The sequence below is a fragment of the Trichosurus vulpecula genome, chromosome 6 (genome assembly GCF_011100635.1).
Source record: "Trichosurus vulpecula isolate mTriVul1 chromosome 6, mTriVul1.pri, whole genome shotgun sequence".
In the NCBI taxonomy this organism is placed as follows: Eukaryota; Metazoa; Chordata; class Mammalia; order Diprotodontia; family Phalangeridae; genus Trichosurus; species Trichosurus vulpecula.
In genome coordinates this window covers 160,699,493-160,726,524 of record NC_050578.1, presented here as the reverse complement: position 1 = coordinate 160,726,524, position 27,032 = coordinate 160,699,493, and the positions used below count along the sequence as shown (strand labels likewise).

At 36.7% G+C, this 27,032-nt stretch overlaps 1 protein-coding gene across 1 annotated transcript in view; it reads right to left on the bottom strand.

Annotated features, from left to right (window-relative positions):
* The window catches only part of GABRA4 (gamma-aminobutyric acid type A receptor subunit alpha4), a 99,179-nt gene that overhangs the window by 63,386 nt on the left and 8,761 nt on the right, over positions 1-27,032 (bottom strand). Inside the window, exons 4-8 of the mRNA XM_036764488.1 lie at positions 13,663-13,730; positions 12,424-12,644; positions 12,246-12,328; positions 7,522-7,665; positions 4,975-5,127 (exon numbers count right to left, since the gene is read on the bottom strand). Coding sequence (XP_036620383.1) covers positions 4,975-5,127; positions 7,522-7,665; positions 12,246-12,328; positions 12,424-12,644; positions 13,663-13,730 — 669 coding nt within the window. The remainder of the gene's footprint in view (positions 1-4,974; positions 5,128-7,521; positions 7,666-12,245; positions 12,329-12,423; positions 12,645-13,662; positions 13,731-27,032) is intronic.

Here is a 27,032-nt window from a genome sequence, read left to right as displayed (position 1 = left end):
GGAGGGCAAAGGAACTAGGATTACCTACCCAGTGAAACTGAGTATAAACCTTCAGGGGGAAAATGGATATTCAATAAAATAAAGGACTTTCAAGCATCTTGATGAAAAGACCAGAGCTGAATAGAAAATTTGACTTTCAAATACAACATTAAAAAGAAGTATAAAAAGGTGAACAGGAAAGGGAAATCATAAAGGACTTAATAAGGTTAAACTATTTACATTTCTATGTGAGAAGATGATATTTGTAACCCTTAAGAACTTTCTAATTATTAGGGCAATTGGAAGGAGCATATATAGACAGAGGGCACAAATGTGAGTTGAATATGATGGAATGATATCGTAAAAAAGTAAAATCAATGTGTTTGAGAGGGATGAATTTGGAACAGGGGAAAGGGAAAAGAATGGAATAAATTTTCTCACCTAACAGACGCAAGAAAAATATTTTACAGTGGAGGGTGGTAAGGGGGGAGTGAGTGAACTTGACTGTCATCAGAATTGGCTCAAAGAGGGAATAACATATACACTCAATTGGGTATAGAAATCTATCTTACCCTACAGGAAAGTAGGAGGGGAAGAAGAGTGTTATAGAAGGGAAGACAGATTGGGGTGGGGAGTAGTCAGAAGCAAAACACTTTTGAGGAGGGACAAGGTGAAGAGAGAGAGAGAGAACAGAATAAACAGTGGGGGGATAGGATGGAGGGAAATACAATTAGCAATAGTAACTATGAAAAAAATTTTTGAAGCAAGTTTCTCTGATAAAGGCCTCATTTCTCAAACATAAAGAGAACTGAGTCAAATTTATAAAAATAAGAGCCATTCCCCCATTGATAAATGATCAAAAGTTATGAACAGTTATCATATGTAGTAATCAAAGCTACCTATAGCCATAAGAAAAAATGATTTAAAACACTACTGATTGGAGAAATGCAAATTAAAATAATTCTGAGATACTATCTCATACCTATTAGAATGACTAATAGGATATAAAAGGAAAATGACAAATGGTGGAGGGGATGTGGGGAAAATTATGCATTAATGCACTATTGGTGGAGTTGTGAACTGATTCAACCATTCTGTAGAGTCATTTGGAACTATGCCCAAACAGTTATAAAAACATGCATAATCTTTGACCTAGCCAATGCCACTACTAGGTCTGTACCCCAAAAGACATAAAAAAGGAAGAGGACCTATATATACAATGTATATATGGACAGCTCTTTTCTGAGGGCAAAGACTTGGAAATTGAGGGGATGCCCATCAATTAGGGAATAGCTAAACAAGCTGTGGTGTGTGATTGTGATAGAATACCTTTGTGCTTTGGGAAATGAGGAGCGGGATCTCAAAAATGTCTGAAGAAACTTGCACGAGCTGATGCAAAGCGAAATGTACTGGGTACAAAGTAACAACAATATTGTAGGATGCTCTGCTGTGAATGACTTAGCTATTCTCAGCAATACAATGCTCCAAGACACCTCTTAAGAACCCTATCCATCCCCAGAGAGAGAGAGAGAGATGATGGTGCCTGAGTACAGATTGAAGGCTACTTTTTAAACTTTCTTTATTTTTCTTGAGTTTGGAGGGGTTTTGTCTATATTTTCTTTCAGAACATGACTATTAGGAAATGTTTTGCAGGACTACACATGTATAACCTATATCAAATTGCTTGCCTTCTCAATGAGAATGGTGGGAGGGAGGAAGGGAGAGAATTCAGAATTCAGTTTTTAAAATGAATGATAAAAATTGTTTTTACATGTAACTGGGGAAAAATTAAATACTAAACCAAGTCTCTGGACACTCTATTCTCCAGATCTCTGGTGTATGTGAACCTGGCATTAAAACATGAGTATGGAAAGGAGAAAGAGTGAGATGGGGAAGAAACAAGAGGGAACCCTACAATCTGTATGGCCTTTGTCTTCTGGGTGACTATCTGAAAGATTAACAAAGGGCATGACATTTTTAACACAGGCTGAGATGATTAAATCATTCCCCTTTCAGCCAGGGAAAAACACCTCTCTTTCTAATACTATTATATCAAGGGTGACACAGAGCATGTCCTTGGGCATATGTATTACACATCGATTTAGTGTAGCATTTGCCTGACCACACAGTCAAGTAAATGTTGCACAGGGCAGCAGGCGGAAGCAACAATCCAGATTAGAATCAAACCATAGCAGCCATGCCTCTTTGGGCACTAGAAAAGCAGATGTCAGTGTTCGTCTGTCTGAAGACATTTCTTGGCCTGTGTGTACCCTACAGATATTTCAATACAATGGTGTGCTTTTTTTGTTTTCCCTTTTTGGCACATTTAAATGCCAATGTCAATCCCCAAGTTAGAACACAGAACATGAACATTTTTGCCCATAGTGTGAATACAAGCTGTATGTACACAGAGGTGAATATAGGCTGACCAATCACAAGGGAAATAAGTAGCATTAACTGAACAGTGTGATAACACATTTCTGCCCGCCAGCTGACATTTACTCACATGTTTAAAGTTCCCCTCTCTGCGTCTATTTTTATATCTTAGAATCATAGAATGTTAGAGCTCAAAGGGAGCTTAGAGGTCATTTAACTGAATGGAAAAAGAGGCACAGAGACGACACCCAAGGTCAAGTACTTGTCCTTTTTTCACTTTTTGACACCCTCTTTGACTGTATGTGGTAACAAATATCCTGTAAAATGAAGTGATTTGGACTAGAGGACATCCCACTAAGTTCCCTTCCAGTGCTAAATCTATAATCATTTGGTAGAGGGAGAAATTGGCATGAATACAACAGTGCAATTTAGACACTGAAGAAAAGAAATTGCTGGAATAATAAATAATATTCACATATATGCTTATATTTTTTAAAAAATGTTTCTCCAAAAAGCAAATTCTACTTTCGGAATGTCTGACAGGTCCTTCTGATTACATAGAACAATAGCTTTCTAACAAGTTAGTTCTATTCACTTTAGTTCTTTAGAATCCCAGAGCGATGAACACTATGGAAATTTATAGCTCACTTCTCCAACTAGGCATTGAGAGTAAACTCCTCTCAAACAAATGGGACAAATTACCTAAGAGATAGCCTTGGACTGTATGCAGACATGCTGAGATGCTCCAGAGCTGGGAATGAGCCCATGAGCTCAAACTCTTTTTTTCCAGACATCTAGTTATTTTTGACTTCCAAAAGTTAAAATTTTATTATTGCTGCCAGGAAGTGGGCAAAGGTTGTAGTGACAACCATCTGAGTCATCGACACAAAAAGGGTAGCTGCCAGTTATAGTTCCCCTTCTTCTCTAATACCAAAAATCGTGGAAGAAAGTGTGTGCCAATAGCCAACTGAGAGATAGGGTTTTTTGATATCAACTAATAACTCATCACCAAAGATTTGTACTCTGTGTATTCCTTAGGCCCCTATTAAAAATATGATAATGCAACCTGAAGCACTTTTCAAAGTTTAGAGTTATTATGAAATGTTATTTCTAGATAAAGATTTTAATGGTAAAAAGCTTGAGGTACCTATTTTGGCCTTACCATAATAGCATGTGATATTAAAAAAACCTCCAAAACATTCCAAGAAAGAATTTGGTGATACAAGGAGCAGCAGATTTCCAAGGCTCCCTGGCCTCCAGGAAGAATATATCAATCTCCTAGAAATTTCCTGGCCAGACATCTGGCCCAGAACTAGATTAGCACCTGTAAATATTCTCCATGGACTATCTATGTCAGAATACCCTGGGTGCTTCATAAATCTAATTCAAGGTTCAGAGGTTTACATGGAGAGTTCTGCATATTCATAATTTCCTCAAACATTCACATCATACTGTAAAGGTGCTCCATAAAACAATATAATTGTTCTGATCCTTTACTAACAATACCTTGACCCCTTTTCCGGAAAAGCAAAAGAGTGACCAGGCACCCCAGGAGACATCCAAACATCATCCCCACTCCCATTCCAGGGTACATCTTCCACACTCCCACCTCTTCTCTAGTAAAGCACAATTATCAGAGTGAAAAGTTAGAAGCTTTATAATTTAAAATCCCTTTAAAATCTAACTTACTATTTAACAAATCTGATTACTAAAATTACAGAGAGCTAAAAAGGGCCTCAGAGGCCATCTAGTCCAACCCCATTATTTTATTGATGGGAAACAGAGGCTAAAGCCAGGAGAAATGAAGTGGCTTGCCCACAGTCACAGAGGTGGCAGGTGGCAGGACTCTAACACAAGTTCCATCCTTGGACTATACAGCCACAGCTCTTTCAATTATACAATGCTCCCTCATGTATGGAAAGTAGTTATTAAAATCTGTTAAATTTCCCAAACTCAAGCAACTCAGGGCATTATACTCTGTAGAAAACCAAAAAAAAGCCAATACAAAAATATAGCACATATATGGTATTTAATAATGAACTAATAAACTGCAGATATATGAAATCTTTTGTTTCATTGCATTTAAACCATTTAAGGATTAGGTTATTTTTTTCCTTTCCTTTAAAGCCAAATTAGTCCAAGCCTTCACATAACCATTCAGCCATGAATTTTATTTGTTTTATTTTAAGCTTTTCTTTGCAAATTACATCCCAGTGTATTTCATTTTAACATCTAGATACAATTTCAATTAAATTACACTGCATTAGACTACAAATCCAAGAATATCAGCGAAAGGGAAATTATGTTCAGAGGTGCGTTTGGCCTTCACACTCATGATTCCAATTGAGGTTAATTCAACAGGACTCCAACAGAAGGGCTTCCAATAGTATTTTTACACAAACACCTAAAGGTAACATGAGCCCTAAGGCCTGCACATAAGCATAACCTTAATGTGTTTCTTTCTGGCTGGACAGTTGAAAATACAAATAAGATTCTGTACACTATTCAACCTGGCATAAAAATGTTAACACAATGCTCTTAAGGGAAGGTTTCATTTTAAAAGCAATATTCTAGAGGAGGGTAGGTAACAAAAAGTACCAATAAATAAATTGTAATTACCAAACACAGTTCTAGCTGGAACAGATTCTTTATTTATCCAGAAGGAAACTTGAGAAAGAATCACAGTCATGATGCATGGGATATATGTCTGAATCATGAAATAACCCATTTTCCTTCTGAGATGGAAGTAAACTGTCATAACAATGTATTCACCTACAAAATAAAACAGGAGGAAAATATGTTACTGGCTCTGCACACCATTTTTTTCCCCACATGCATATTTCAGACTACCAATTTGTATCTGAAATAATAATATCATCTAAACTTTGTGACACAAACCAGAGGCCATGTGTGTGTGTGTATATGTGTGTGTGTGTGTGTGTGTGTGTGTGTGTGTTTCAGAAAGAGATGCTGAAAGGAGGCTGAAAATCACCTTTTTTTAGTGTAATAATCTGTTGACTTAATGTTTCTGGCTAACAATGACAGTAATTTTTTGGGTGAGGGATTACAGCATAATGAGTTCTTAGCTAAGCTCATTCAGCACTTAAAGGAATGATGGTACACATACACAGCACAGTCTGTGGGATCTTAATTATTTACCCGGAAAATTATAGATTAAACCTCACTGATTTAGATGGATATATTGATAATAACGGGAATTTGTATTTGTTTTGTTTTTTATTTTATTTTATTGGGGGAGGGAAGACTGAGAGAGAAGTCTAGGCCTAATATGACATATGTGAAAGGAGCTCATTGTGTAGAAACTTCTTTCATCAAAGACTGGCAATTCTGTGACTAAAAGTCTTAGAAAGTTTCCTGGGGCATTGAATGTTTAAGTGACTTTCCCATAGTTACAGAGTTAGAATAAATTGGAAGCAGGAGTTGAAGGGGTGTTCCTCACTCAAAGGCTGGTTCTCTCTCTAGTGATCCAAGTGACTTCTCCCAAGTATTTAGGTCAACAGTTTCAGCCAAGGACTTTATTTCCGTATGTTGTGAAATTTGAAATGAAATAGATATAGTTACATATGCGATCACACCTGAATATTCACATGTTCTACAGTTATAATTTTACCTTGCTTTTTAATTTGCTTTAAAAAAGACCTAATACAGAAAACAAAAACATTTGGATTCCTATTATCTGTCCAAAAAAAGTATTAATAAGGTAATTTTAAAATGCCAACTACAAAACTCCCATAAAGAAAGTTTTAGAAGGGAAACTAGTTCCCATTAACCGACTACATAAGCCAAGGTTTCAGAAGACAGCCACATGTTTTTAAAGTGGTACAGTCCAGTGGTATAATGGCAAGCAAAATGGGACTTTTTGTTGCCTTTTGTTTTGGAGTGCTTCTCAGCACTAAGGTAATCAAGTACCTTTGATTGAATCTTGCCTTTGTTTGTAGGAAGGCCCACATCCTTTTGCTAATTAGGTACGAAAGGTGTGAAACCCTCAAGAGGCATGAAATCCTCAAGATGTGCGAAGAGCTCTGACCCTGAAGAAGTGTATATGCACTCTGAGGTTAGCATTTTGTTTGGGGGCTCACTCATTGTAACAGTGTTGGTATGGAGACTCTGGGTAGCCATTAAGAAGCACCCCGCCCCGAGCCTTGAAAGCCCAGATGCTGGTGCTTCTCTCTCTGGTAACTATGTATATATAGCTTTGGTCAGACAACTAGAAACCTGTCTGTTCATTTGTGTTATTTGCTCTGTTTATATTTTCTCTGTTTGAAATTTCTGTTTGTATTTGCTCTGAGGTTCAGGGTGCTGACTTTTTTCCCTGAACTAAGTGAATGATATATGTATGTTTGATTAAAGTGAGATTGTAAACCCCTTCAAGTTGCTTTCTTTAGAAAAGCAGACCAAAGAACCTGTGTTTGCAGCCCTCCTGTGTGCTGGTGCTATTGGTCTTGCACAGCCACAGTAGTTCCAAGTAGCATTGTTGTTACAGCAGTAAATTGGATAATTCATTTTTAGAAATGTATATGAAGTGAGTGAGGTTAGGTCTGAAAACTGAGGAAGAAGAATAATTTCTAACTCACCAGTTGGTGTTTTCCTTTAAATAAACTAAAATCAAGTATTTTATTCTTTTTCACATAAATTCTAAGAGCACAGATAGCATAAATACCTTTTATACTTGTCAACCACATCTTCTCTAGGGACAACTTTAAAGTACTACCTTAAAGTTCCTTGTACATGGCTTTACATAGTTTGCTCTTCTAAATCAGAGGGAGAATTACAAATTGAGCAAGACAAAGATGGCTCTGTGAAAACATCAGCAGCTTCAATGACCTGAAGAATAACCTTTATCCTAGCTATCTAAAAAAATAAAAATGTCCCTTGCACCTTGGATGTGTGTTTCAATGATCATGATACACCCTTGTCTAACATTTCTGACTGGTAACATCATCTGTTCCTCGATGGACTTACGAGTCAAATACCAGACAGATCCTTTGATGAGTTCAAGGACACTAGTCAAAAGAAAGAAAACCTAAGCTATACTTTCCATGCCATTCTACCTCTGGAGGCTTTATCAGAATCCTCTGTAAACAATGGGTAAGACAAACTGCAGATATCATACTCCAAATTCATTCTAATTGATGGTCATCTTACCTGTAATAGATTTGATGGTTTCACTAGACACTGTTTGCCCAACCAGATCATACTGAACTAAACTGGAAGACTCTTTTGGAACTTCCACAGACTTCTCAGGACCTTTTGTCCAGGTATAGATCATCTCGCTCTTTGGGTAAGCATCTAGATGGCAACACAGGGTAAGGGATTAGGCTGAGGGTTCCAGTCCCTATCAGTTTCACGCATGGACATGCCAGAATAGCAAAAACAAAAACTGTTCAACTTATTTGGGGGTCATCTTTAAGCCTCCAAGAAGTCTAGTATCTAAATAAGCCTTGCAATTCAGCAGGATTTCTTTTGTTCAGGTCAAAGAAAAATAAAGTAAAATGCTGTGTCTGCATCACTGCACCTGGAAATGTGCAAGGAAAACTACCAGGCAGTACATCTAAAATCTTTTCTATTAAAGTTAAACCCATTCCTTCCTCCCTCTCATCTCCGAATCCTCTCCAATATTGGACCATAACTTACTTCTTCCACCTTAATGCAAAACTGCCAGTAAGAAAAATACCAGATGCTATTTATAACAAAGGATGCTATTGTTGGAAGAGATCTCCAGGGGTCACCTAGTCCAGCCCACTGCCTCTGGGCAAAGCACACTGCATCTAAACCACTCTACACAGATGACTGCCTATGCCTTCTTTTTTTAAAGCTCTCCAGGGAATGAGGTTATATAAACAGTTGCACTACCTTTGAACCTTTACAATCAGGATATTTTCCCTTACATCTATCATAAATCCCAGTAGCTGTAATTTAAATCCATCTCCTCTTGTACTGTTATCAGTGTAAATAGCTAACAACTGCTTACCACTCTCCCAAGAGAATATCCTAGCTCATACACAAGCCAATCCAACATTATGAACGTGGAGCATTGACTTCATGGCTGAGACAAGACAGGAACTGCTACTTGACCCTACCCTACATGAGATGGTCTGTTCTAAAAAAAAACTAACCAAAAAAACACTTTATAAATTACACAGAGGAACAAAATATGAAATTACCTGTCTTCAATTTACAACATACAACTGTGTAACCAAAATTTACCTATGGAAATTTCAAAGGATTTTACTAATATTGTCAAGGCCTCAATGTGCTCTTTACCTCAGATAGCACACTCTTCTGATTCTCCTTCTCTAACCACTCCTTCTTTACCTTCCTGACTTCTCCCTGATCTTTTCATTTGGTAATTCCACAAAGGTCTCTCCTTGATGCTCTGCCCTCCTCCTTTGGAATTCTTATTTACTTCCATGGTGGAACTATCTATGAAGAATGAATAAATGAAAAAGCATATGGGCCCAGTATGTAACTCCAAATCTAAATCTTCTAAACCTTCCTTCTAAGCTCCACTCTGGAATTTCCAACTGCCTTCCTGGATGTACCACCAGCACCTCATATTTAATATGTCAAAAACAGAGCTCATCATCTTTCCCACTAAACCTAATCCTCCTCCTGAATCTCATTCTTCCTGTCTGGGTTACCAAATGGTCCCCAATTTTCATAACCTTAGGAACCTCTAGATTTTTGATACTTCCTTTTCCTTTACCTCTTATAGCCAATCAGTAAAAAAGGTCTTCCAGATTTTAACTCTACAACATGTCTCAAATTCAAACCCTTCTCTTAATTCCCATTACCATCATTTGTTTTTAATATTTTGATAATTGCATTTGAATACAATTGGTTTCCCTTGTAATACTGTATATTTTATTTTACACATTTAAAAACCTTATTCTGAGGAGTCCTTAGACTTTGCCAGACTACTGAAGGGGTCCTTAATATAAACTAAAAGTGGGTTAAGAAGCCCTGCTCTAGACAGAGTCCCCTTTGGCACCTCAGACCTTCTTTCCTGCACTCTTTTCCCCTTTAATCTCTCCTTCATACGAATGACAGAATATGCTTTCTTGGAATAGATCTGTGTATACCCCTCCCCCTGCTCAAAAACCATAGTTGCTGCCTCTTTTCTCCTCTTTCTCACAAGTAAAGTTCAAGATATTAAAGGCCATTCATAACCTAGCCTTCCTTTCCAGAAACACCTCCTATCATTCCCCTTTACCTGACTTCAAAGCCATCTGCAACTTGGCCTACAATTTCATCATTATCTGCTATAATTCCTTTCCGCACACTCTATGTTCCAATCAAACTGTACAGCTTTGTAGCCACTGGGGAACTCCCTTCCTTCTGAATATCCATCATACTATCATGCCAAGGCTTTTTCCCTCTGTCTAGAAGGTGCTCCTTCCCTCTCTTTTCCTGCAGAAGTCCTAGCCATCCTTTAAAAATAAACTCAACTGAGGCTTCCCCAAGGTAGTCTTCCCTAATACCCAACAGGCCTCAAGTTTTTTTCCTTGGAGTTCTCCTAGCCCTTTTTTGCATTCTAATTCTCTTATCAAATAGGATTATCTACTATAACCATATGCATCTGTGTCTTATCTCTCTTAAAAGACTGTAACCCATGTCCTTTTAATCATCTCTCTCTATAGCAAATTATGAAAATTACCAGGAAAATGTTTGATATAGTTTTAGCAAGTTTCCATTTGTAATCAACAAAAATAATAATTAAAAACAATGATGGCTGCTGCTAAAAAATAACAACTAATCAACCATTATTAATTATATTATAATACTTAGTATCTCTTATGTACCAGGCATGACACTAGGTACTAGAGATGCAAAGAAAAAAAACCATACTGTCATACTGTATGTGTGTGTATACATATATACACAAGAGTATGTGTATACATATATACACAAGATATCAAGATTATCAGCTTATGGAAAACATATGTAAAAGCACATTTATACACAAACATATACTTACCTGTGCATATATGCATGTGTGTGTATGTCCCTTAGATATAAAGATAGATAAGTACTTTAAAACAGGCACATACTAGTAACTTTAAAAATACTTGTTGAATGAATGGAAAAGAAGAATAAGCACTGGTAATAAGTACGATGCTCTTTACTTCAGTCTCACAACAGCAACAAATGTTTTAGATTTAAAATATAGGCCAATGAGTTGTTTTCCCAATGCTATCTAAGAGAAATTGCATAGGGAAAGGGAAATCTATGTGGATGTGGTATCTGATCTTAAGGTCATTTCCATAATGAAGTCAGGTAAGTGCTGTCTCCATAGGCAAAAGCTCCCTCCAAATTCTGAGAAACTAAGTTTATGCAGTCACTGACATGTTCTACACTGATATTGAATCAAGAAGAAGTCATGACAGTAGGGAGCCTCCTATGGGTCCCAGGACTGCAAACTAGATTTTTAATTACTCTGAATCATAATCAGTACTGGAATTAAAAGGTAGCATGAGGCAGAACACCACTCACTTCATTTCATAAGACTCTAAAACTATCCTGTTGGCATTTATTAGACTTGTGATAAATCACTCCACTTGCTTATTACTTTTCTCCTAAAACATTTACCTGAAGATCAGCTGAATGACCACAGAGTAACCTTAACCCCATCCCATAAGTCCCTTGTGCTTATACAGAAAAACTGAACAGGCAACCTGAGAGCTGATATGGCAGGATTCTATCATTTATTCCACCCAAATTGTCAGCAGATACAAAGGGTCCTTCAAAATTATTTTTATTTGAAGATTATCAGCTTATGGATGTTATATTGAAACCCCAGTTTTTCATAACTTGTGTTGATTTTGCTTCCCAGAAAAATTTGAAACATTTTCTGTGATAGATACATAATGTGAATCTATAAATATGACATTCTACCCATCCTGCCAAACACCAAGGCTTGCAGTCTTGGAATGATCCTTGACCCTCTCCTCTCATTCACACTTGGTGGAATGGAATGGGTAGGCATTTAGTAAGCACGTACTGTGTTCCAACCTTTAGGAAAATAAATAGAAAAGAAAGATTGTCCCTGATTTCAAAAAGTCACATTCTAATTGGAAAAGACTACATATATAGAGTATATGGCCACATCCCATCATTTAACAAGTCTTGTTGATAATTCCTCCCCAATATCTCTCAACCTCACTCCTTCTCTCCTTCCTATATAGTCTCTGCCCTACTTCGTATCCTCCACACGTCTTGCCAAGACTTTTGCAAATAGCCTCTAAATTGGTCTCCCTACTTCTTATCTCTCCTCTCTCCAATCCATCCTTCTCATAGTTGGAAATTAATATTTCTAAAGAAAGATTTGGCCATATTACATGAGCCACTCAAAATCTTCAATGATATTGCATGTTATAGTATGTTTCTTTTAATCTTCAGCCTAACTTTTAAGGACCTCTACGATCTACCTGCCACCTACCTTTCCAGTCATTTCTTATTATTTTCATTCATACATTCTTCATTCCAGTCAAACTTGCCTACTATCTGTTCCCCATGCATAATATTCCATCTACTACCTCCTTGTTTTTGCAAGTTGGTTCCCACTGCCTGGAAAGCCACCTCTTAGAATCGCTAGCTCCCTCCAAACTTCAATACCACCTAATTTTTTATGATACCCCTCTAGTTGTTAATGCTCTCTCTCCTTGAAATTACTTTGTTTTGTATTTACATGTATTTGCACATGCCTTGGTCCATGACTCTCATTAGAATGTATGATAGCTAAAGATAAAAACTCTTTGGTTTTCTTTATATCTACAATGCCTGGTGTGCCCTACAAATAACAGGCACTCAATAAATCTTATTACTGAATTGAATAGTTAATGAAAAGAAGCTTTATGATTTTAACTTACAACTCCCAAATTTCAAGGGACATGCATGACCATCCATGGGGAAATCCACTAATCTCATGGGACACTCTGCACTTATGGTAAGCCTACAATGAAACAAATAGAATTGAAAAGATTTAATCATTTTCATAATCATCTTTATTTCTTAATTTGCATAAAATTAAAAGAATGAGTTGATCACCTCATTGTATATAAAATGGTGCCATTTCTCATAATTCTAAAGAGCTTGTTTGGGGCTGTCATATTATGGGAGACAGATTTTTTCCCATTCCTGAAGAAAGTATCAGGTGTCCACACTTTAGTTACCATCATATTGTTCAGCCTTAAAATTTCAATGGGGCCATCATATTTTAGTCTTTTATCAATCCATGTTTGCCGAAAGAAGACATCCATTGTGTATTCCTAGGTGAGCAAACCACAGCAATCCCAAATACAGGTTATTATACATAAATAAACAATAGAATGCATAGGCACATATATACACATGCACACAAAACCACAAGAGTAAAACCAAATCAAAAGGAGCAGACATTTGCAAAAGGCAGTGGCAAAGAGTTCCAGCAATTAAAGCACACTGTATATGCCTTGATACTTCAATTCCCCACACTGGTCAGATAAATAAATCACCATACATATTTAATCACTCAAGAATGACTACTATAATTCAATAAGATTGCAGGAAGGTGGCAATTACATTTTCACTCTAATATATGTCAGGAAATAAAATGAGATAATTCGGTAACAAATTTCACTGTGTTTTTTTAGAAGAGTAAAATAAAAGAATAAAGTAAATCAACAACTAAAAAAGTTTTATGCCCAACAAACTGATTATAATTAGAAAGTAGATAGTCAAGTATTTTAAGTCATGTAACCTTATCTAAAGGTACTACCAACAGTCCACTGGGCAAGCCAAACATCTTTATGTAACCTTAAGAGCACACACTTAAATAGATGAATTCATTCTGACATCAACCAGTTTGGTGTACTGCGCTCTTCAAGCATTAAGGGGGAAAAAACATACAACCGGACAAAAATGAAATGCTAAAATATGGCCCCTCAGGACCATGAGATAGTTTTGTGCCAGAAATAATTTCAGCTGTTATAATCTCTAATTTTCTCCACCTCAGTGGTTTTCACAAGGGAAAAAAATCAACTCATAAGATTGTCGTATGGGGAGTAGTAACAATAAAGTTCTTTCCTTCTGTAGAAAATGAATCCAGGCAAAAATGTACTCAAATGTTAGGGTTGAAATACAAATTCTGTGACCTCCTCTTGACAAATGTATGGGTCTAATTACTCACACTAGAAACAGAGCTGCTCTCACTCTCCTGATTGACAGGGAAATAAACATCCATTTCTTTCTGTTGTGCGTGGTTTCTCTTAACTACAGAAAGCTATTTTAAATTTCTCCAACACCTACCATTTCCACATCAGAAACAGGTCCAAAGCTGGTGACATATATGTCAGTTTTCACTTCTGTAACAGGACCTAGTAGATAAGAAATACATAAGTGTGAAAAAATAATCATTAATTTTACAAGATAACTGGGTGAGAAGAAATAATAGGAAAATCCACAAAGCTCTTTGTAATTATTGCTTTAAAGTTTCTGGGAGAAAAACATCACTAAACAGTAGACACCATTTTTACAAATATATACATATGCAGGCAATAATACTCAATTAAAGTCAGAAGCAAAGTCCCAATTACTTACCAACAAAGCTATTTGTATCCTAGGTCAAAGAATCTAGAGGTAAAAGAGCCCTCAGTGATCATTCAGACCAATCCCTTCATTTTACAGATAGGGACAATGAGGCTCAGAAAAGTCAGTCAAGTGAAATACCCAAGGTCACACAGAAGATTTGAACCTAAATCTTCCTTTCCAAAATCTAGTCTTTCCACTACTTCACACTGTCTCTCAATATTTTAACACTAATAGATCCCCAGAAATAGTTATATCAATATAAAATATATACAACTGAGGTTCGGTGAGGCCATTCTGAACATCTCTCAAAGAAAGCAATATCCACATATACCTTAATAAGTTTGTTTCTACAAATATATGTTGTCTGTGACAACTGCTATGTTAGTTAAGATCCCTCAGGTTAACCAGGCATTAAATGAAAGAATTATTTGTCCTGATAGACAGCAGTTATCCCATGATTTCAAAGGAGCCTCTGGCCTTTGAGTGCCATGGTAAGGACAGATGCTTTTGAGGGATCTTCAATAGATCCAGATCCCCTATGGCAAGGAGGTAAACCATTAAAGGGTGGTTAACATGCAACTTGCTAATGTGGAAGGGGGAAGAAATCCACAATAGCTGCCAGAAGTCATATACCTTCACAGAAACATGAATATTATTAATTTGCTCAGAGACAGGAAACAAGGATGGATATGGGGATCAGTTGAAAGTACTGGAGATTTTATATACATATATATATATATATATATATGTATATGTATGTATGTATATATATGTATATATATGTATATATATGTATGTATGTATATATATGAGGAGGGAGAGAGAGAGAGAGAGAGAGAGAAAGCTTGGAGAGAAGGAACAATGGATGGACTCAGAGTCAAGAAGACATGAATTTGAATCTGACCACATAGAGTCGCTAGCCATATTACCATGGGCAAGTCATTTAGTCTCAGATTGAGTTTTCTGACCTGTAAAATGGGGATAATAATATCACCTCCTTGTGAGTGTTATGTGAGGATAAAATAAGCTGATTCGTGGAAATCATTTGTCATACTTTAAAGCACTATGTAAGTACTAGCTATCTAAAGAGAAGACTTAGGGGGACCTGATAGCTGTCTTCAAATTTTTAAAGGGCTACTTTCTGGAAAAGGGAATATACTTGTTCTGCTCATCAGAGATCAGAACTAGCAGTAATGGGTAGAAATTACAGAGAAAAAATTCAATTTGAGGTTAAAAAAAAGCCTCTTGACAACCATAGCCATCCAAAAAACAGACTCCTTGGGAAGGTAATAAGTTCTTCCTCAATTAAGGTCTTTTAATAAAGACTGAAGGAGCTCCTGTCCCTGAGGTTTATGCAGTATTTTATAAAAGACCTAAATTTTGTGTTCTGTCAGGTATAGATTGATCTATGTAGCCTTTTAGATCACCGATACCTATGTAGACGGATGATGGGGATGTGGTCAGCAAGTTAAAAAAGATAAACATCATTCTGTAGGGTAATATTATGTTGATATTTTCCAAAGGCGAATACTATGAGAGAATCAACGAATACAAGACCAAGAAGGGACTTCATATGTCACCTCTAGCCCATAGCTGACCCAAAATTTCATTTATAATGTTCCCTCTATGTTATCATCCAGCCTTCACATGAAAGCCTCAAGTGAGGAGACTGTCTTGAAGCAGCTCTTCCCATTCTTGGATATCCAAAGCAGTAGAACTTCATGAAAGTGTGGGGAGGGGACCAGGGAGCCTGTCCTACAGATGTCAGAGAAGGGTATACTGGGAAGTCATGGTCATCCCATTCTTTATCAATCTGAAGCTTTGGAAAGCAGAGGTGGTGCAAGATCCTCACAGCAGAAGAGACAGGTCATATGAAACCACCCATGGATACTCTCTGTAAGACTATAAGCTACTTGAGGGCAAGGGCCATGCCTTCTTTATTTTAGCTATATGTATCTCTAACATAATCTTTCAAATGCAGTATGCACTTAATAAATGGATTTTTAAAATTTAGTTAAAAACAAGTTGCCTATTGGAGTTATACCGAAGAAGTCTTAGACTGCTATCTGTTGTGTAATGTCCTTGAGTTTTACTTCATATATATATATATATATATATATATATATATATATACACACAAACATATACATATACATATGTATATGTATATATGTATGTGTATATATGTATATGTATGTGTATATATATGTATGCATGTGTGTATGTATACATGTATGTGTATGTATATAGCGAATGTACATACACATATGTGTGTACATGTATGTATGTTATGTGTAGACACATGTATGTGTAGACATTATTATTTCCAAGAAGTAGAGAATAATACCCCTAGATAGGAAAAGGTTAAGGGAGAAGAAGTCTTTCTTAGTTTTTATGCCACTTTTAAAAAGAACTAAGAATGGATACTGAAAATAGCTTGTCATTTAAAAGTTTTATAGAGAATACCAACGTACGTGTGTATGGATGTATACATGTGTATATATACATACACACATACATATATGTATAGGTATATGCATATATGTATGTGCATATGTATCTATACTTACATACATACATACATATGTATAGTTTGGAAACTTGAATTTGAGAAGACCTTTAGAAAATCTAGAAATTAAAGGCAAAGAATCAATGGACTTCCCTTCCAAAACAGAAACATTTTTTTTCAAAGCTTAAAGCATTATAAAAATGTGAGTTACCATTATATACTTGGACTCCATGGCACAGAAAATAATCACAGAATTATAGAATCTCAGAGCTGCACTCTGAGGCACAGTAAGGAATCTGTAAAAACTACAGAATCTCAGAATTGGAAAGTACCACAAAAGCCATGTAGTCCAAAGCATACCTAAATGACAGTCTCCTCTACAAATAATCATCCAACCTTAGCTAGAAGACCAGAGACAAGGAAAAATGCACTAGGCCCTGAGGCAGTCCATTCTACTTTTGGTTACCTATAATTATTAGGGTGTTCTTCTTTTTATCAAATCAAATTTGGTCTGCAACTTCACCATTGGTTCTTCCCTCTAACACATGACAGTCCCTCAAATACTTAAAGACAATATTATGTCCCACTTCAGTCTTTTCTTCTTCAGATTAAATATTCCCAATTCCTTCAACTGATCCTCAAACGGCACGGTTTCGCAGTCTTTTATCAGCCTGATCTACTTTCTCTGGAGATTTTCTAGCTTATCAATATTCTTCCTCAAAAGTAATATCCAGTCTAAGACAATTCCAAAAGACTTATGATGGAAAATACTATCCACATCCAGAGAAAAAACTACGGAGTCTTAATGCAGATCAAAGCATACTATTTTCTCTCTTCTTTTTTGGTTCTTCTTTATTTTTTCCCTTTGGTTATAATTCTTCTTTACAACATGACTAATGTGGAAATGTGTTTAATATGACTGTATATGTGTCGCCTATATCGGATTGCACTCTGTCTTGGGCGGGGGGGAAGGAAGGGGAGAAAATTTAGAGCTCAAAATCTTACAGAAGTAAATGTTAAAAACTAAAAATAAATAAATAATTTAGAAGGAAAAAAAAGTAACAACCAGAATGGAACATAATATTACAAATGTGGTCTGACCAGATTATAGTTAAGCAGATCCTTTTCCCTTGTTCTTAAGACTATAACTCTCTTCTCTCTAAGGAAACCTAACTCCTAAGTTCTCATTAGCCTTTCCAGCTGCCACATCAGAGTGATGTGGCGTTTGCAATCCATCAAAATCCCTGGACGTTTTTCTTATGAACTGCTGTCCAGCCACACCTCTTGCACATTGTACTTGAGAGAATAAGGTTTTATTTTCACCACAATTACATTTTACCTTACAGGTTTTTGCCCAGTCACCTAGCCTATCAGGAACCCTTTGAATCCTGATTTTTTCATTTGGTGATTTCATCAGTTCTCATGGGTTCAATTATAATCTCTATACAGATAATTGACCAATCTATATATCCAGGACAAGTCTATATATCCAGGACCAATCTGTATATCCAGGACTCTCTACTGAGTTACAGCCATACATCTCTAACTGCCTCATATTTCTCGAGCTTGAATTCCCATAGGCATCTTAAAATCAACATGTCCAAAAAAGAACTCATTATTTTCCTCCAAACCCCACTCCATTTTGAATTTCACTATCACTATCAAGAGTACCATCATCTTCTCAGACACCTTGGCTTATAACCATGGTGTCATCCTCAATTCTTTATTCTCATTCAGCCCACTCCACTCCCCCCATATCCAATGCAATGCCAAGTCCCAACATTTCTACCTTTGCATTGTTCATAAACCTTCCCTTTTCTTCACCCATACCTTAGTTCAGATCTCCATCACTTTGTACCTAGACTACTGCAATACCCACCTACCTGGTCTCCTTGCCTCAACTCTCACTGACTCATCCTCCATTAAGTTACCAAGGTGATTTTTCAAATGTATAGGTCTGAATAAGTCTTCCCCCTGCTCAACGAGCACCAGTGGCTCCCTATTATTTCTTAGATCAATATAAACTTGTCATCTAAAGCTCTTTACAACCTGCTCCCTTCCAATTTTTTCCATTCTTCTTAAACTTTACTCCTTTCCACACACTCTTATGACAGGAGTGGAGAGCTTGCGGCCTGGAGGCCACATGTGGCCTTCTAGGTTCTTGGGTGTGGCCTTTTGGCCATGTCTAAGTTTTACAGAATAAATCCTTTTATTAAGGGGATTTGTTCTGTGACATTTGGATTCAGCCAAAGGGCTGCACTTGAGGACCTAGAGGGCCACATGTGGGCTTGAGGCTGCAGGTTCCTCACCCCTGCTATCAAATAGTGACATTGGCCTATTTGCCGCTCCTCGAACATGTCACTCCATTGCCTGTCTCCGTGCTTTTGCAATGGCTGTCCCCTGGAATATTCTATCCTCTCACCTCTGCCTCTGAGTTTCCCTGGCTTCTTTATTTAAGTGTCAGTTCAAAACCCATCTTCTGAAGGAGGCATTTCTTAGGACCCCAGCTACTAATGCCTGCCTTTCACATTACCTTATATCTACCCTGTATCTTATATGAAGTTAACTGTTTATGTGTTATCTCTTCCATTAGAATATAAGCTTTTTGAGGGTGGGTACTATGTTGTATCCCCAGTTCCTAGCACAATGGATGGTACATATCAACTGATTAATAAATGCTTGTTGACTAAATGATTAACCTCCCTTCTAATAGCTAATCGATTAGCTATCCTTCAAAGCCTTAAATTATCTACAGATTTGGTAAGCATGCCATCTGTGCTACCATAGTAAAAGAAAGTTGAACAGTAAGGCCAAGAAACAATGCCTAGGAGACTTAACTAGAGACATTCCTCCATGTTGCGTTCAAATAGTTCCAAATCCAACCAAGAGTATGGTCAAGTCACATTTTCTCTATTTTGTTCACAAGTACTACACAAAAGGTTTTATCACAATCTTTGCTAAGAAATTAGGAAAGAGAGAAATAGGACCAAGTAGTCAACTAATCTCTCTTTTACTGGAATATGAACAAATTTTTAGGAAGAATTATTTTTACGCTACTTGAAGGAAGCAATTTCTTTAAGATGAACATGTTTACAGGCCAATGGTTACATATGATGGAAAAGATCAAATAAAGAAGCATTTATTAAGCATCTAAAATGTATCATCCAGCATGTGATTATTGGCTACTATAACTGATGGCAGGGATATAGATAAATAGATAGAGAGACAGACAGATTGATATGCATGGATATGTGCACGTGTGTTTTCCTAGCAATGGAGAAAAATTCATCTTGATCTCATTCCAATTTGAAAACAAAACTGAGTAAAGAAGAAACACTCGTGATAAAAGCAGTTTGTGTGCTCTGGCCATCTCTACCAGAGCCAAGCTGGTTACACCTGCCCCTAGGGATTCTAGCACATCCTGAAGGCTTGGATTGTTATTGGTGTTGTTTGTTGTTTTTTTGGGGGGGGGATGAAGAGAAGGAAGGGAAAGTTGTCTTTTCTCTAGTGATATCCGTTTAAGCCCCTGCCAACACTGTTTCTCTCATTGTCAGGGTGCATTTAACCACTTGGCAAAGGAATAACAAGAACAAAGTACATGCATTTGCCCCAATATCTCAGGGGTACGTGCTTCCCTGTGCAACTTCTTCTCTGGAGGAGTTCAGAGGATGTAGAGATAACAGTTCATTCCCTACGTATTATTGTTCCCATCAAATTCATATCCAGATTTGGGTTGGGTCTAGAACAGGGATGGGGAACCTGTGGACTTAAGGCCTCATGTAGCCCTCTAGGTCCTCAAGTGAGGCCCTTTGACTGAATCCAAATATCCACAGTTTAGGTGTGGCCTTTTGACTGAGTCCAAGTTTTATAGAACAAATCCTTTTATTAAAGGGATATATTCTGTGAAGTTTGGATTCAGTCAAAGGGCCGAATTTGAGGACCCAGAGGGTCACAGGTGGCCTCAAAGCCGCAGGTTCCCCAGCCGTGGTCTAGAAGGTCACTCCTTGCTCCTTAAAGCATCAATGCTGGGATAGCTGCAAAAACAGCCCTGTAACACCAGGACACACTGAAGTCACTCTGTGCTTTGTAACATTGGGAAGCTGAGTTGCCCTCTGAATTTCTGAAACTAAAAAAGTCATAGAAGGTCTACTCTCTTTACTTATAATGGGAGAAAATACTCAGAGGCCAAGAACCAGAGACCAGTTCTTGGGCTGTATGGCTTCAAAGGGGAAGAAAGCCTTAAGACCTTTACCCTTGGAGCATCAACTCTCAATAGATACTATGACTTAAGGAGTGACTGAATGAAGGCCTCTTTGAGTGTTTCTGCTACCAACCAAAGAGCCTCCTCTGCACCAAGTGATTAGCCGATTGGAACTAGTAATGGAACGTCTACTCATACTCCACAGTCTCCCCAAGGCACTTCCCTCCTCCACAAGTCTCCCACAAGGATTCTTTTCAGCTTCTCCACAGGGGAAAGTTGTATAAGTTAAGCAAACTGCTAGGGTATGCACATGCATCAGACCTTGGTTACATAAGGAGAAAACTATTAAGGCTTCTCATTTTTGTCACGCTTCGAAATAACTATAGAATGCATAAAAACCTCAAGGAGTCAATCTAGCAAAGCATACTCAAGGCTTATATAGAAGACTTTTATAGAATTGATTATAAGGCATTTTAAGAATAACTTAAATAACAACATTTAGCACAGTCCTTGGTACATAGTAGGTGGTTAATAAATGTCTGACTGACTGGAGAGTTATTCATTGCTCATGTCTGGGCCATGCCAATATAATAAAAATGATGATCCTCCTAAATTAATTTTCATATTTAATGCCATACCAATTAAAATACCAAGAGAATACCTTATAGAGTTAAAGCAATAAAATTCATTTGGAAGGATAAAAAATCTAGATTCACTATGGAAACAGTCAAAATTGTATCAATGAAGGAAAAATAATACTTCCAGACTGCAAATGATATCGGAAAGCAGTTATCATCAAAACTATTTGGTACTGAATAGAATAGTATAAAAGTAAATCAGTGGAACACCATATATAAAAAAGAATCAGAAATAACTTAACTCAATAACAACCTAGGGTTTGCTAAATTAGTGAATAGATTACTTAGGAAACAACTCCCTATTTGAAAAAGAACCAATGGAATAACTACTGAGCCATTTGGCACAAATTAGGTTTAGACAAGCACTCGATACCATAGAAAATTATACCACAATAAATTCAAAATAAGTCAATCTGAATGTTAAATGCCTCGCCATTAAAAAATTTAAGAAAGAACCACAGCAGGTACCATTTACATTTAGGGATGGGGGAGAATTCTTGACCAAATGAAAGATCAAGTTTACCTCAAAAGAAAAAAAGATAATTTTAATTATCTGAAATTGAAAAGTTTTTGCATGAAAAAAATAATATGAAAAGTTATGATAAGAAGGTAATCTGTTCATTTGGGAAAATTATTCGCATACAATATTTCTAACAAGGGATTAGTATCCAAGATACATAGGGAACTAACACAAATACATGATAAAAAGCCATTGGCCAATGAATAACTGGTGAAAGAATATAAACAAATAGTTTCAAAGGCAAAATCACAAACTTTATACAACCACATGAAAGAATGCTTGAAATGACTGCTTTTTGTTTCTTGTTTTCTTTTCTTTTGTTTTGTCTTTAATCCAAGATTTCATCTCCCACTCAGCAAACTGTCAAAGATAACAACGGCTAGGAATACATGGTGAGGGGGTTGTGAAAAGACAAGAACACATATATACTGTTGGTAGAACTGTGAATTGATTGAGCCATCCCAGAAAGCAATCAACTGGAATGTCCATACCCTAAAGATCCCACTGCTAGACATACAGTCCAAGGAAGTCAAAGATAGTTTTTTAAAAATCCAATAAACACCAAAATCTCTCTTACAACACTTGTGGTACTAGCAAAGAACTATGAACAATGTAAATGCTCATTAATTAGGAAGGGCTAAATAAACTCCCATGCATTAATATGAAGTTTTGGTGCACTATAAAAAAAAGACAAATGGAAAGAATAGAGTATCAAGGCCCCCAAAAAGAGAAACAGGAGACAACATGGGCCAGGCAAGTTTCCTTGCCCCATCACCTTGCAAAACATCTCTCAGATGCTGATGGAGACAGCCCAGAGTTTTGGGAATAGAAATGTCTCCACACTCTTTCCTATGGCCGTCATCCTGCGGAGATGCAGTCTGGCAACTACTCCTGCAGGTGCTACAGCCACAGCTACTAAGGACCCAGGAAAGAACATTCTTGCCCCCAAAGTCCTTGGCACTGGCAAACAGATCAACATCAGCAACTTTTATGATCTTTATCAGAGGAAATGACATTTTAAAAGAAGCATTAACATCTGCTTTGCTGTTGCACCCTGAGGTACATGGGACCTCTCCATTTGAACTGCAGCTGAAGCCTTCCAAATGTGCCAACTCCCTCATTAGAATGTAAGCACCTTGAGGGCAAAGACTTCTTTGCTTGGTATGGGCATCCCCTCTGCTTAGAAGAGTGCTTTGGATATTGTGAGCACTTAATAAATGCTTTATTCATCCATTCATTTCAACACTGAGAAGCATAGGAAGATTTCTTATTACCAGGTACAAAGTGAAGTAAGAAGAACCAGGAAAATAAAGTATGCAATGACTACTACACAGTAAATGTGTAAAGTACAACCAAAAAGGGGATGTGGAGGTGGGGAACCAGGGGTGAAGATGGGAGAAGAATTGTGCAATTACCATGATCAAGCTCAGCACTGAAGGAGAGAGAAAAAAATTCACTATTGTGAGGACAAAATGAAATCACATTTTTGAAGTGCTATGTAAAAGCTAGCATTATTATTCTACTGAACTGCTTTTTTTCTCTCCTCTTCTTTTTTAATTCATTGTTATAAGAAATGTCTTCTTGGGAGTCAAGGTGAGGGTATACTTGTAAATAAAACAGAGATAAAACAAAAAAATAAAAATCTGTCATGTTTCACACATAGCATATTCAAGCTATAAAGTACATGAATGTTCTAATAAGCTACATAATTTGTCAAGTATCCCCACATCTAAATTATCAAAGATAACAATCAGTATTTTCCTCTTCATAGGGCAGTTTCTAAAATGACAAAGCAACTTTCTCACACCCCCTATCTATAATAAACACATAACTATGAAAACATGACAAATTAACATCAATACAAAATCCCTATTTCCTTAAGAAAAATCAGGTTTTCCAACTATCAAAAGTAGGTTAAAAGGTCTTTGGTATCGCTCATCTTACTACCTTTGGCCTTTAGTTGCAACCTCTCCCCTTTCCAGACTTCCTCTATGTTCCCACCTGGGCCTCTGCCTTCACATCAGTCTTGAAGTTGAAAGGAATTTTTCTCTCTTCAAAATGACTAAATTTCAAAAGGGAATCAAATGTGACCTAAAGATGATTTCAAATATAGTCTAGCAGCTTGAAGCAAGACTGAGACCAAAATATCATAACCTACTCCTTTAGAAAAACAGGCTAGTGACAAGAGAATATGCCTAAATGATGATATAACCATGACTTTTATTTGTATTAAACTTTACAATTTTCAAAACATTTCCACCTACATCATTCCACATGATCTTCACAATGACCTTGTTGAAGTTGGGTCACAGGATCACAGATTTAGATAGGCAAGGCAAGTTTTATTGTCCTGTTTTACCAGCAAGAGGACTAAGACTTATGGATGCCAAACAATTAGCCCAAGGTCACATGTAGTATATGGAAGAATTAGGAATGCAATAGAAGGGCTCTGACACCTTAGCCCATATTCGTAGTGTTACATGGCGCTGCCTCTCGAGGTAGGAGGAAGAGGAAGAGAATAAGCACCCACTATGTGCTAGGCCTGTGCTAAGCACTTTACAAATGTTATCTCATTTGATCTAAATTATGAGACATGGAATAAGCACAATTTAAAATCAAGCCTTGCTGCTTGGTGTTGCTAGCTGAGTCACAGTAAGTGACAACTCAAAAAGCTATGTTTAGCCACATAGAATTCATTCCAAAGGCTTTATGTAGCTATCTGAGTATTATTGAATCAGTTTGGGGATTTTGATGTGTATCAATACAGAGACATGAGGTCAATTTTGTACACAAAATGAAATATATGGTTTCAACTATGGAGTGTCTAGGGAATTTTACGTTCTGATTTAATTCATTAGCTGGTATGTAGAGATGTTTACTAGATGATCATATTATGTTACTGATTCAGAACTATATGGATAGACCTAAAAAAGTTATGAAATGGTTCAATATCAACATGGCTGCAGGTCTTCAACGGAGTCCCCCAGGGATCTGCTCTTGGCCCTCGGCTAGTTAACATTTTATTTGTGATTTGGATAAAAGCATAGATGGCATGCTCATCAAATTTGTAGGTGTCATAAAGCTAGGAGAGACAGTTAATATCATTCACAGCAAGGTTAGGATCCAAAAAGATCCTGGTCAGAAAGAGCTTTACAACTAAGAATCAATCACTCATTCAATCAGAAGTATTTATTAAATAAATGCCTACCATATGACAGGTACTGTGCTTATTTCTAAAGCTATAAATACAAAAAATGAAATTTCTTATAAACTTTCACATCTGGATTCAAAAAGTGAATTTCACAAGTTCACAGGTCTGAAAACCATTCCCACTTTGGATGCTAACTATATGCGTGACTTTGGACAAGTCACTTAATTTCCCAGTGCTTCAAATTTCCTCATCTGTAAAATGAAGGAATTGGACTAAATGACTTCTCTTCCTGCTCTAGATCTCTGATTTTATGATCTGGGGGTTTTATTGGACCCCAAGTTCAGTATGATTCCATAGTATGATGTGGTGACAAACAGCAGCCACCACAAAAATTAACATGATAGACTCTACATGTTACTACGTTGTTTTCTACTAAGAACATTTTTCCTTTCCTTCCACCTAAGCTGGGAGTGCTTTCAGTGGGTCATTGATAAAAATCTGGTCTTAGAGGTTTATAATTATCGATCTTGTGAGTTATCAAAGACAATGCTATTAAAACCCACCTTTTAAGCTCCTCAAAGACCTTAAAATCCAAACAGAATGCTGTTCTTTGTGAGAACAGAATGAGGATTCATAAAACTTAGCTGTCCACAGGTCTGATGTAAATAGAAATATTCTTGGAATTATACTTATCAAATAGATTGCCTTTTGATGTATTCTTGGGGCATCCTACTAAGGTATGACAAACACAGACCTTCAAAATACACTGCAAATGCACTATTAAAAACCCCACCACGATCAGGTACAATCCCCAACTTTTGGATGACAAGAGGGGAATTGCCATGGTTGAGTCTCCTTTGTGTAATGCCCTCCCTACATGAGAGCTTAACTTATATAACTATGGGTACAAGTGAAGCTGAAAAAATTGAATCATTGAGCTGCCTCTGTAACTCCACATACTGAATTCTGAGTCTAGTCTAAACAATGTATTTTTCAGCAGTAATTGCTTCAGTGTAAACCAGGATGAAGCTCAGAAAGATTTAGTTATGTTCACCTCTGGTTCAAATTAGCCTACAGAATGCTGAGCTCTTCATTTTTTTTTTACTGAAATTCTCTTATTAAAAATTTACTCTGATATATATATATATGTGTGTATATATATGAATATATACATATATATTTATATACATATATACACATGTATATACTTATACATATTTATACACACACACAGATATATATATATATATATCATATACACACACATATACATCATATATATGTATACATACAATTTTAACCTGGTAGCAATTGGCTTTCTTATGAGGCTGAGAATTTGGTTGCTTCTGAGCCTAAGGAGAGAAATATATATATATATATATATATATATATATATATACACACATGTGTGTATACACACATATATACATATATGAACATATATGTATATAAATGCATGTATGTATGTGTATATAATTCACACATATATATTTATGTGTATATATATGAATTTGGTGTCTCATGGAATTTTCTGTTTTCATGTAATTCTAAGCAAACATGAATGGGAGGGGCAGGTCAAGTATATGTGTGTTGGTAGGGGAAAGGGACTGAAGCTTTTCCTACTATACTCCCTCTCCAGAACGCACCACCCTGCCCAATAAATGATAGCTTGAACCTCTGATCTTTCCAAGGTCTCTTCCAGCTCAAATAATCTATGACTGTATTATCCATTAAACATTTCAAGGAAGCATGGGGATTTCTAAATGTCTAACAGTACATATCGAGTTCTCAATCTTTATCATTTTTATGCCTTCTAGAATTCTAAAATGATTTTATAACTATCAGATCACTTTATTCATAACATTATATTAAGTATGAATTAAAAATAGTAATAATAACTCATATTTAAATTAGTTTAAATTTTGTAATATATGCAAGATTCAATTAGTGTAGAAAATTCTTCTGCCAATAGGCACTTTGAACTACCTATATCCTATGTCAAACCTAAAGACTTACCTGAGTCATAAAAAGGTTAAGGGTCTTGTCATGGGTCACACAGTATTGTCAGA